This window comes from Camelus bactrianus, chromosome 7 (assembly GCF_048773025.1).
Source record: "Camelus bactrianus isolate YW-2024 breed Bactrian camel chromosome 7, ASM4877302v1, whole genome shotgun sequence".
NCBI classification, from domain to species: domain Eukaryota; kingdom Metazoa; phylum Chordata; class Mammalia; order Artiodactyla; family Camelidae; genus Camelus; species Camelus bactrianus.
Genome location: NC_133545.1, coordinates 41633155 through 41644678, shown reverse-complemented (window position 1 = coordinate 41644678; position 11524 = coordinate 41633155). Strand labels below are relative to the sequence as shown.

At 44.4% G+C, this 11524-nt stretch overlaps 1 protein-coding gene across 1 annotated transcript in view; it reads left to right on the top strand.

Moving 5' to 3' along the window:
* The first annotated feature begins 2540 nt into the window (after positions 1-2540).
* CHN2 (chimerin 2) overlaps positions 2541-11524 on the top strand; it is a 268979-nt gene continuing 259995 nt past the window's right edge. Inside the window, exon 1 of the mRNA XM_074367307.1 lies at positions 2541-2975. Within this exon, the coding sequence (XP_074223408.1) occupies positions 2927-2975 (49 nt within the window). The 5' untranslated portion in view covers positions 2541-2926. The remainder of the gene's footprint in view (positions 2976-11524) is intronic.

Genomic DNA, 11524 nt, shown 5'->3' with positions numbered 1-11524 from the left:
TCAGATTTTAGTTCTGAACCTGGAGCTTTCCTTTTGTTCTTCAAAATAATGGACTTCAGAGTTCCTCTCCATCTCTTACCAATAAGCTAAGCCTCTCCAGTAATCCTATTTCTACTCAGCAAGCATGATAATTAGCCTTGTATTCTTCTGTCCTTTGGACTAGGGGAAAAAATTAGTCTCCATCTTATTCTACTCTTATACAGCACAGGGTGACTTGAAGCAAGTGCCCCTCCATCCCTTCATCTGTCGATTGAGAATAATAAATATTATCTACTTCATAGGGCCATGCTTTACTTTCTCTAAGGACTGTAAAGCTCTATAAAGGTAAATATTATCATCCAAACTGCAGAAATAAAATTTGACATCCCTTTGGGTGGATTCTGAGATGAATAATAAAACCTGTTGTGTATTGCTTACTGTGGGACAAGAAAGATATAAACCTTTGGACAAAGATTAGCATTTCCCATGGTAGAACAAGTCACCGCTGATTGGTTATCTCCAGGAATCTCCAGATGCAATGGAAATAGCAAAAGTTGCTCAGATCATAGATTTGCTCTTTCAAGTAAACAATTTACAATCACAGAATACAAACTCTATGCCAGGTACACTGTGGCTTTATACATATCTCATTTAATCTACACAACACCCTACGTTATCAGGATTGTGGTTGCAGGTGGAGAAACTGAGCTCAGTGAGTGTGAGTCGTTTGCTCAAGGTCATAGAGCTAATAAGTGGCAGAAACAAAGTTTGAACCCAGGGGCTGTCTTCTTCAAAGCCCAGAGGGTAACAACCCTACTAGGTGACGTAGCCAAGTCAGACGGTCCATCAGCTAAAGATCTGGAGGGATACAGAGATCACTATCAAACAGGCACATGTTGCCTTTGATGATGAAGAACTCTGAAAAAAACAGGAAGTTCCATTCTGATAGCAAGGTCAAGGTTGTGGTGGGCCATATGTCCCTGAAAGGCTCCACATTAGGCTCTATCAAGGCTGCATAACACAACAAAGAAGAAAAATGGAAGGGTGGGGGGAGTAAGGGTGCTTGGGTCTCCTTATACCAGGCAGGGATGTTTTAAGTTCCATGTAGATGAGAGCCAGGAAGACTCAGTCCAGTGTGACAGGAGAGTGCTCAAGACCCTCAGCTGTTCAGCAAGCTGCTTTTTTTTTTTTTTTTAAGAAATTGAGCCTTATTGGGAAGATATACTGGGATGGCATCCTGGAGGGAATTAAAAAAAAATAGTTTAAATCAACTAGAAAATGTGACATGGGTGCATATTGTGATTATTCAACATTTATTATTCACTGTATGTTAGGTGCTTGGTTGAGGTGGACCCTCTAGGATTGGCTGCTGTTCCTGTGTCACTCATGATAATTTTTAAATTGACTATGTCCTTTTAACCATGTTTTTAAAAATTGAACTACCCCAACGTGAACACTTTCCACTTTGCTACATAATGAGAGTACTTTCATTCCTTTAATGTTTTGCTTTTTCCTTTGATCTAACAATTTCTGTTCAAATTTCACAGTTTTCTGTTGCTTCAGGAATGAAAGAACCGATTACCCTGCTGGGAGCGTGAAATAGACTTAAAAAAATCTGTATGGTATTTCCTCCCAGTAAAATTAATTTAGGTTTAAATACAGGGGTAAGGGTACACACCTTATGCCAGAGCCCCTCTCACACACCTAAGCAGTTCCTTATCCAGAAATGGCACAGTCGGACCTGCTGCCAAGTCTTAACATCTTTTGTGAGGATCATTTGCAAGACGCAGTCTGAGAACCTCTTTCTCTTTGATACCCGGCTTTGTGTGGGCCTGATGACATATCTGGAACGTCTCTATTTCTTTGAAGGGCCATCTCAAAAGCCCAATGGACCCGTCGGGCCCTGTGCGTGGCTGGGGTACTTAATCGCAGCGTGTTAGGCTTGCAGGGTGTTTTAAGGTTATTTTAGGGAACGCACCTTCTGGCAGGGCAGGGACCACCAGCTCTAGAGCAACAAAGGACAGTTTGGAGGGGAGTGAAAGGAGCGCTCCATAGCCGCTCCGGCATCCCAGGCCCCCTTCTGCCTCACATCGTGTCCTCAGTGACCCCGCCTTCGCCCTCTGGATCCCGCGCCGACTGTCTCGCTGCTCCTTAACCTGGGCGGGCGCCGCCAGCCCCACCACCTTCTCCCCACTCCCCACTCCCCACTCCCGGTCGCCTTCAAACCCTTGGAGCAGCGCCGCGCACGGCAGCCACGCTCGCCCCGCGGCCCCCAAGCGGCCTCCGCGGCACCTCTGGGGTCCCGCTCACCGGACCAGTGTCCCCCGCCCCGCAGTCCACAGCCCCCTCCACCAGCCGCTTTCTCAGGAGCTGTCAAGCCCGCGGCAGCTGAACCAGCCCCCGAGCTCCCGCTCCTCTCCTTCCTTTGTGTGCGCGCGAGCGGAGTTGGGGCGGAGGGAGACGGGGGAGGTCGCTCTGTCTGTCTGTCTCCCGACGCCTTTGCCCGGGCTGCTCGAAGTGCCGCCGGGGAGGCGGGAGCCCGGGGGAGGGTGCAGGGAGCTGGCGGGGCGGCTCCGGGCCGCCCGGGCGCCCTGGTCCCAGCTGCGCGCCGGGGAGCGCGAACGGCAGCTGGGGCTCGGCTGGAGCCGCGATTCGTCCGCCCCGGCCCCCTTCAGTCTCCCTCCGCTCGCACCTACCCCCGACACCCGGAGAAAAGCGTGCGAGGGCGCCGAGAGGGACGGAAACCACAAATAAATAGCAGCGGCAGCAGCGCGTCATCTGGCGGAGCAGGAAGTGCAGGCAGAGTCCGGAGGCTGGTGCTTTCTGCGCGTCCCCAGGACTTTGCCATGGGCTGGGGGCCGCGGAGGCTGCGAGCGGCCGGGCCAGGGCAGCGGCGGCGGTGTCCGCTCCGGGGCTGAGCGAGCAGCTACGCGCGAGGCGCGCTGAGATGGCAGCGTCCAGCAACTCCAGCCTGTCCGGCTCCTCAGTGTCCTCCGGTGAGTTTTAGCCCGTCGGGCGCGGCAGCCGCGCCGGGTCTCTCGCCCCCTGCCCTCGCCCCGCACCCGGCGATGGAGAGAGCCTACCTGTGGGCGTCCTGCCCGCTCTCCCGGAGTGAGGACAGGCGGCCGGTGTGACACTTGTTTGGCTCGCCAGCACCCTCGGTGCCCACAGCACCTCCGTGCCTGGCGTCTGGCAGCGCAGAGGTGGGAGAGCAGGGGGCGCCCGTAGTGTGCGGACGCGGGGGTTCTAGGGGTTTGGGGAGCAGCGGGCGGGAAGCGAACCGAGCTGGGCGGGCTCGCACTTTCTGGCGCAGCTGGAACCAGGGCTGGCGGGCGGGAAAGGTTACGGTGACGCTGGGCGCCCAGAGCCGCTGGCGGTGCGGTACCCACTCCGCTGGAAGCCCAAATTCAAGGCAGAGGGGAGCAAACCCTCGCTCCTCACAGACTTGATTTTCTTTGTTTGTTTCAGAAATCAGCTCCTTGGAGACACACGCTTGGGGCATGGGTTTGAGATAGAGGTAATAAGGAGATGTTGTCTTTCTGGCCCTGATTGAAGAGTTAGGGGACAGGTGGTCGAGCCCAGCCTCTGACAATTTGCCTGGTTACAAGTGTGCAGGGGTGTGTGTGTGTGTGTGTGTGATTTTCCTCTGTGGCCTCTTGGAAAACATTCTGTAATTTTACTTTCCAGGCATACAATTTTTTTCCCAAATGCTACCGAGCAAAGGAAGGGCTTCTTTCAGCGTTTCTGTGGTTGATCAGTGGGTCTAATTGAAGAGAAAAAAATTGCTAATGAATCTGAAGGAGTACGAATCAATAGAAGCAGACCCACTGGATTCTGAGTATGACAGGTTTCTAATCAAAATGATGCATTAGGTAGAATTCTTTTACCTCTCTGGTCATTGAAAACTTTAATGACAAAACCTAAAGGAATAACTGATAAGACATTTAGTGTAGTTTAGTGTTCAGGGGGCAAGAAGATCTTGAAGTCCTAATGGAAATGCTCAATATGTTAATATTTTATTAATTCCTATTGTGTGTGTGTTTTAAGTTACTACCAAAAAATTAAACTCAAAGAAAGAAACACTTTGTTGGAGGCACTGGACTGCAAGCCAGGCATTAAGGAATCATATCTCTAGATGCATGGCTAATTAAATCATAAATGCAAGGCTATTTACTAAGGTGCAATTGTGATGTGGCACAAGGTGATCACTTGAAAGCCATCTGTTAGATTTTTTGGCAGATTTTAGTTTCAGGGAAATAGCTCTTCCTTTTTTGATCACTGCCAACTAAACAAAAGCACAGTGTTGTGTTGTGTATGATAGAGTTGAAGTTTCTGGTAGTAGCATCCAATGGGGCAGAACAGTCATATCTTATTAAGAGCAGCAACAAGTTGACCGCCTGTGGTTTTAATTCTGAGAACTCAGCAAAAGCTACAGCTTATTTTTAGTACCCCCAAACCACTGCTGCTGCTCTTCAACTCATTTTGGTTGACTAACATTGAATTTAAAATACAGTGATGTTGGCTTATGATTAGCATATGGTTATCCCTCTCAGAAAACGGCCCACTAGAAAATAAACTGATGGGGGAGAGGTGATGAAGGGAAAGAAGAAAGCAGAAAGGACAAGAAGGCAGTATCGTCACAGGATTTACTGGTGGCATAAATTACAGATGCCATGGCATCTGAATTTTCAGATCTTGAGGTAGCTTAAGAAACCGGGTTGAAAAACCTAACTCAGCCTTGGGAAGAATACATGGATTTGAAGCTGCACAGTATAGCTTTAGATGTTGGTAATTGTTTTGCAGATGAGATAGAGATGCTTGTAATGGTTCTCTTTTTTGCTTTAGTTACCGCTGTTTTAAATCCTAATGGAAAGCGGGAAATTACGAAAAAGCTGAAATTCGGAGAGTAGGCAGGGATATATTATTTGGTGTGAATCAGCCTGGGGCATGAACTTATATTGCCTAATTCACCAATTCATCAGGCATTTTTTGTGGAAATATATGAGAACTGGAGTGGGGTTCTCTTTTTAAGCACACTTACCATCGTCTGGATCATGAATAACTCAGATGACACGAGCAATTCACACCTATGAGAGGTGTTGGGCAGGAAAGAATAGAGCCTGTTTATGGTGACAGCTGGGTTCTTTCAGGCAAAGGTCAGAGTCTGAGAAATTAGGGCACTCCATCAACCTATTAATCATCGTTTTGGAGGGCCTACTATGTGTCAGGCAGTAAGTTATAAGCCTCAACTACGAAGAGGTTAAGTAAGGAAGATAGTTTTAGGATTCCTTCTAGGTCTGAAATTCTGGGATTATTGTCCTTATGTTTGGCTCCACCACTGACCAGTTGGATGACTTGGGGTGAGTTACTTTACTTCTCCAAGCCCCAGTTCCCTCATCTGTAAATGAAACTAATGCTACTGATAAGAGTTATTTCATAAGAATGTCATGGGGATTAAATGAGATAATGTGTATAGAGCACTTAGCACAGGGTGTGGCATTTAATAAGTGCTCGGTGTGAATGAAGTTTGTTCCTTGGCGGAATGAAAAAGAAGACAGGCAGACAGGCACTCACTGGCTCAGACTTTAGGTACAAAAGTAAGTCCAGCACACATCCAAACTGCCTCTTAATATTGCCTGTTAAATTTGGTCTTGAGGTTTGAGCTCCATTAAAAAAGCATTTGTTGTTTCTTTTCGGTTTCAGGCGTAGTCCGAAGCATTTGTAATAGAAAGATGAATCCAGATCCTTCCCGTCCCCATCTCCCCATCCAGCAGCAGAGATGGACAAGCAAATAGGAATCTGTATTCCAACTTGAGAAAATGAATTATGTGGAGGAGTGCAGGGCAGAGAGCGATGACCTCAGTTTAGAAGGGTCAGTAGAGGTGGCATATGAGTTGGGCCTTGAAAGATGAGTGGGTTTTGTTTTCAGAAAGCAGAAGACAAAAGAGCTTAGGCAAAGGCCTGGAGATAGGGAAGTTCATAGCCTAATTTTCACCTTCCTTCTTAGGGCTATTGATTCTTTTTCTTGGTGGTTCCTCATCTCTGGTCCGTGATGCTTATAGGCCGATCATCATTGTGCAGAGAGCTGCCAGATCTCTTACCAGTGCTGCTGGCATAGGAGGTTTTCATTCTTTTCAGGTAGCAGTGGGTTTGAAGGCACAGGTTTGGACACCTTAGGACAGATTTGGGCAGTTGAGCACTAAGAAAGGAACAGTTGATTCTGTCATGTCCAGCATATAGAGAGGTGAAATCGAATAACGTGAGTTAAACCTCTCTTGGAGGAATAGCCGTGGGAGGTTTAGATTTGGATGTGTTTGGACAAAGAGTAAAAATCAAATAATTGACTCAGTATTAAGCTCAAAGTTATCTGATTTTCCTGAGAATCTATTCTCACCTGCCGTTGTTGAACAACGTCACCCACACCTCTCGTTTACTGTGTTACCAGCTAAGACATAACAAATGAAATGATCAGGTTAAAATTAATTTTTAAATACAGTTTCTGAGAATTCTTTAGAAATTTTCTTCTAGAATATTCAATTATGTGTAAAAGAAATTGCTTTGCTTTTGTTTTAATGATGACTGCTGGTAATTAAATTTCACAATCACCTAGATTGGCGGGAAGGTTTGATTACCTTTATTATTTTAAATCAGAAAAAAAAATCCCTATCCTTAAGCTTTTAATCTAGCCTGTGGTACTTGATTATACTCTGAAATAAACAATGGATGATCGGCAAAATAGTTTACCTAATAATCATGGGTTAGATTTGCTTGTATAATTGAAATAAGAACTTTTTGCATATTAGTCACGTGATCACCGAATGGATAATTTCATAGAGTAAAGAAAAAAAATCGACTTAAGTAAAGTAATAAATAAAGAAGCTATGAGATGTTTTCCAGTAACTGAACAGGGTAAAAAATTAAATATTAAAGAGACTCCTGGGATAAGAAGTTGTTAAGATTTTGAGAACATAAACACACTGTATTATAGAAATGAAATCGACAGGGACTTTTTAAATTAAAATGCAAATAGAAAAGGGTAAAAATCAATATTGTGTGCAGAATCATCAAAACCTTAATTGGGAAGAGAACATTCCTGAATGGACGGAGGGATTTATTTTTCCAGATTCTGTACAACAGTAATGTGGGCCAGGTAAATAATGCCATTTTCTGCTGTCACACTAGTGTTGATCCTAGAAATGATAAAGAGGAATTTTCATTACTCATTGTTGGAGAGTCACAACCAGTGGTATATATAAATCTTTCACATTCCTGGATGCAGACAGCAAAATTGAACAATAATAATGCTGCCAAACTTATGTATGTGTAATTAGAAACTCCATAGTTCTTCTAGTACAAAGCAGGATATCTTTGTTGAAATAGACACTCACACTGAGAAGTTTTCTGGACCCGTGGACTTCAGAAATACTCAATTATGTGTAGGCAAAATATCTTTACTTTTGTTTTAGCGATAACTGCTGGTAATTTAATTTCCGTCACCTAGAGTGGCAGGAAGATTTGATCACCTTTATTATAAACCATGCCCACAAAAACTTGCAATTTCAAAAAAATTGCAAATTAAAAAAACCCGCAAAGCTAAAAATTAATCCCCTGAGAAAAATCATTCGCTCAGATGAGAAGTATTGTTCTTTGCTGTTTGTCTGGTGACCTTTCCATACCTCATTTTTACTTGTTAGATTTCTACTGTCCTTTGTGGTACCTGAGATGAACCCAGTGATATAAAATCTGAGAGGAAAGGAGACTTCTTAAGCATGACTACTTGTTGGCAGTGTTTAATAAGAGCCCGCTGATTTGTGTACGTTTGCTAAAACGCCAGATCCCTGCCATTTCTACTAACCCTATGAAGAGTTTTGAATGACCTTGTCATTTGTTCAACTTTTGGGGGATGCAGACACCAGGTATTTTCGAAGGCCAGTCTGTGTGGGGTTTCACTGGACAATGTGTTCTCTAAGCTGCCACCTGGGGCTTGGCCCGAGTGTCAGGCCTGCTGAGGACCGTCTGCTGCTCTGCGGGGTCTCCTGTTTTTGCACAATGGTGAAAATACCCAGACATTGGTTTTGGAAAACCTATATATGAGCAATGTCATATTGGTGTAGTTTGGGGAAGAATTTTCTGCCAGAAGATCAAGATTCTTGCCAAGAAAGTTAGATACAGAGAAAGATAAACAAACCTAGTAATAAACACAAGGTTAGTAGCACCCAGCTATCACCCACAATCACTTACCTTTTATGAATATGTTCTCATTTCATGGCTTCTTAAATATGTCATTTAATTTTCAAAGTGAATGGCTTTCTTTTCTTTTTTCCTTCCTTCCTTCCTTTTCTTTCTTTCTTCCTTCCTTCCTTTCATCCTTTCTTCCTTCCTTCCTTCTGTCCTTCCTTCCTTTCTTCTTTTTGCTTTTCTCATCTCCTTTGTTGGTTAGATTTCTATTTAGAGACTTTTTTCAAAAATCCTGCCTTTGGTCTACATTATGGTGAATAGTTTCCAAATCCTCCAGGTACCTTGCTGCTTCTTCTACTTGCTCGGTGGGAAAGGAGGCTGGTGTTCTGTTTCTTACCTGGATTCTCATCAGAGGGTCAAGATGGACACCTCTGTCTCTGGTGTGGGCTGGTTGGTGTGACAGGGCACACTCACGTGTCTCAACCTGGCGAACAATAGCAGAGAGGTTTATCTGAAGTCTTCATGGCTAGAAAAAAACTCAGTTAGGAATGTGCTGGACCCACACACAGTCTGCCTGGCCGTGGGGCCCACGTGGCTGTCCGCTGGGTTCTGAGGCTGGAGAGCTGGCCTGTGAGCCCTACCAGGTGGCGATACAGTTTTTCAGCCCTGCACCGAGGGAGAGCCTCCACCAGCTGCTTGTGCAGATAGTCTGCTTTTGCCTGTGTTTATTACTAAGTGAACACCTTTGTGGGGACCTTCTTTGAATATAGCCTTTACGTGTGGTCTCATGACAGCGCTGGCTTGCTTCAGCAGTCTAGCCTGTCAAAGTGCCCCAACTCCGGCCCCTTCAGCAGTTTCAAGTGTTATTTTAAATCATCCAATGTCTGAGTTCCCATAGGCATTCTCTAAGAAAGGTGTTCAGTTAATAACCTTATTTAAAGTGTGATAATCAGCTCAGGTCAGAGGTCACATTGATCAGATTCCTGGCATTGAGACATTGCCCACGCATTGTGCAGGCTGCCAGTCACCCCTTGCCTTGGTGGGCCTGCCGAGGAGAGCACTTTGTCAAGGAGAGAGGCTGGGTGCCCGTTGCCTGGGAGAGTCAAATAGAGCTGGAGAAAAAGTCTGCTTCCTTGAGCTGGGGAGAGATCCCACTTTCTGAAACGTTGTCTTCATTAGATGTTGTAGAAAGAGCCCTAAATGTGGAATCAGAAGATCTGAACACTTATACATTTAACCAGAACATTTAAACCCTTAGCTAGGGCACCTAAACCCTTTACCCTCAGTCAGAGACCTTAAGCCTTTAACCAGGACCCTTAAACCATTAACCAAAGCCCTTGAACTCTGAACCAAGGCTCCTAAACCCTAACATAGGCACTTCAACCAGATGTGGCCTTCAGTGAATTTAGCCGCTCTGACCTTAAATACTTCGCTGCAAACTGCAGATGTGACAGCGTGCTTCCTGGAGTTGATGTGAGCATTAGGAGAGGTGATGGAAACATCCCTTCCCACAGACCCAGCCAATCACACCTGCTTTTTAGAGGCCAATTCCCTCTCTTCCCTCTCTGCTTCCCTTAATGTCTCTGAGCCTCAGGTCTCTTAGGTATAAATCGGAAATAGCAATATTTGATGAATTTATCCCACAGGGTTGTCATTCCTGAAGTACTGTTTGGGAAAATGCTAAGTAAAGTGTAAAAGCAACTAGCAGTTGAATGGCTGCTTCGTGTCATTCTAGTTACACTATCTTATGTAATTCTCACAATATGTCTCGCAAGTAGACATTCTATCCTGCTTTGTAAACAAAGACCTAGGTTCAGAGAGGCCACAGGGTTTAGATTTGAAATGCTAGGATTGGAGCAAGGGCTTCCTAATTTCAAAGATCATGCTTTCCCCTCTTGACTCATAAGGAGTTGGTTCATTTTGATCTCTGTTTACGAAGTTTCTGACATTAGAGTTTCAGGCTGAGATATATGCTCATTGTTAATGGAGAAAATACAGTAATATAGTCATGCTTTATTTTGTTGCTATTAGTGGTTATCCAGACCCTCACCTCAGTCTGACCAAAGCTTATTCCCATGAGCAATATGAACTGGGAGGTATTACCAAGTCGTTACTCTGCAGTGCGAACACCTAGGAAATTTGGACTTGTGAGTATCTGTACTTGAGAGGAGTCTTGCAAGGTGAAGGATATATAGGTGTTCATTGTACTATTCTTGCAACTATTCTAAAGGTTTGAAACTTTCTAAATGAAAGAAAAAAACTGAGGCAAAAAGAAAGGAAAAGTACTATTTTGCATTCAGTTGATTTCCTTCATGGGTTCCTTCAGAAGCATTCCATTTTGTGTGAGCCTATCAAGTCTTGTTATCACCTTGTGAAACTCCCAGATTCTGAATCCCCAGGCAGCAGAATATCTATTTCTTAGCTTATATCTTAAGTGAAAGCATAAAGGAACTGAAATTACAGAAGAAGTTCAGGTAGACTCCATGCAACAATTTCTACCTGAGAGTTTTTTTTTTTTTTCCCTAGCTGGATTGACTTAACATTTTACTGGAGGTTTGGACTGAGGAGGGACCTTGGAGGTTGTTTAGAGGATTCCAGCATTGTATGAGGGAGAGAATCAGGGTCCAAGGGACTCCAGGAACTGCTGCCCCGTGCTGCTCAGCCAGTTAGTGGTTGAGCTAGAGCTGACCTGTGGTCTAGGACCCATGTTTGCAGAACACCTTCGCTCCATCCCCCTTCCTAGTTCATTGTAAAGAAGAGCATCTTAGAGAATTTCTTGCAGACTTCTTTTTTCTGTCTGGCTTCATACAGGCTGTTCTATTTAGTTATTTAATATTTTCAAAAGAGAAGTTATAAAGTGCTTTGTATTTTAAATGGGCATTAGAACTTCAAGGCTGTTGTGCCAACAGAGGCACAGATTTAAGCGACTTCATGTCTGCCCTAACTATATAGAGCGGTGCTGTCTGATATGGTAACCACCAGCCACAAGTAGCTTTTTAAATTTAAATTCAAAGAATTCAGTTCCTCACTGGTACTAGGCACATTTCAAGTGCTCAGTAGGACCTATGGCTGGTGGTTGCCATATCAGAGTGCACAGACATGGACCATTCTTATCATTCTATGAAGATTCTATTGGGCAGTGCTGGTAGACAGTGTCTATAGTTCTAAGACAGGGACCTTACAAATCTAAAGTTAATTAGCTGAGGATAGAAAATTTGACAAAATGTTCTCCCATTCTTGTGTTTGCTCCTTGTGCTGCTTGGGTTATATTTTACTAATTTTGCAAATTGGCTTTTTTTTTAAAAAGTAATTTTTCATTATTTCGAGGCTGTGCGAACTGTGGAATGACAGCAGGAATAAGATGTTG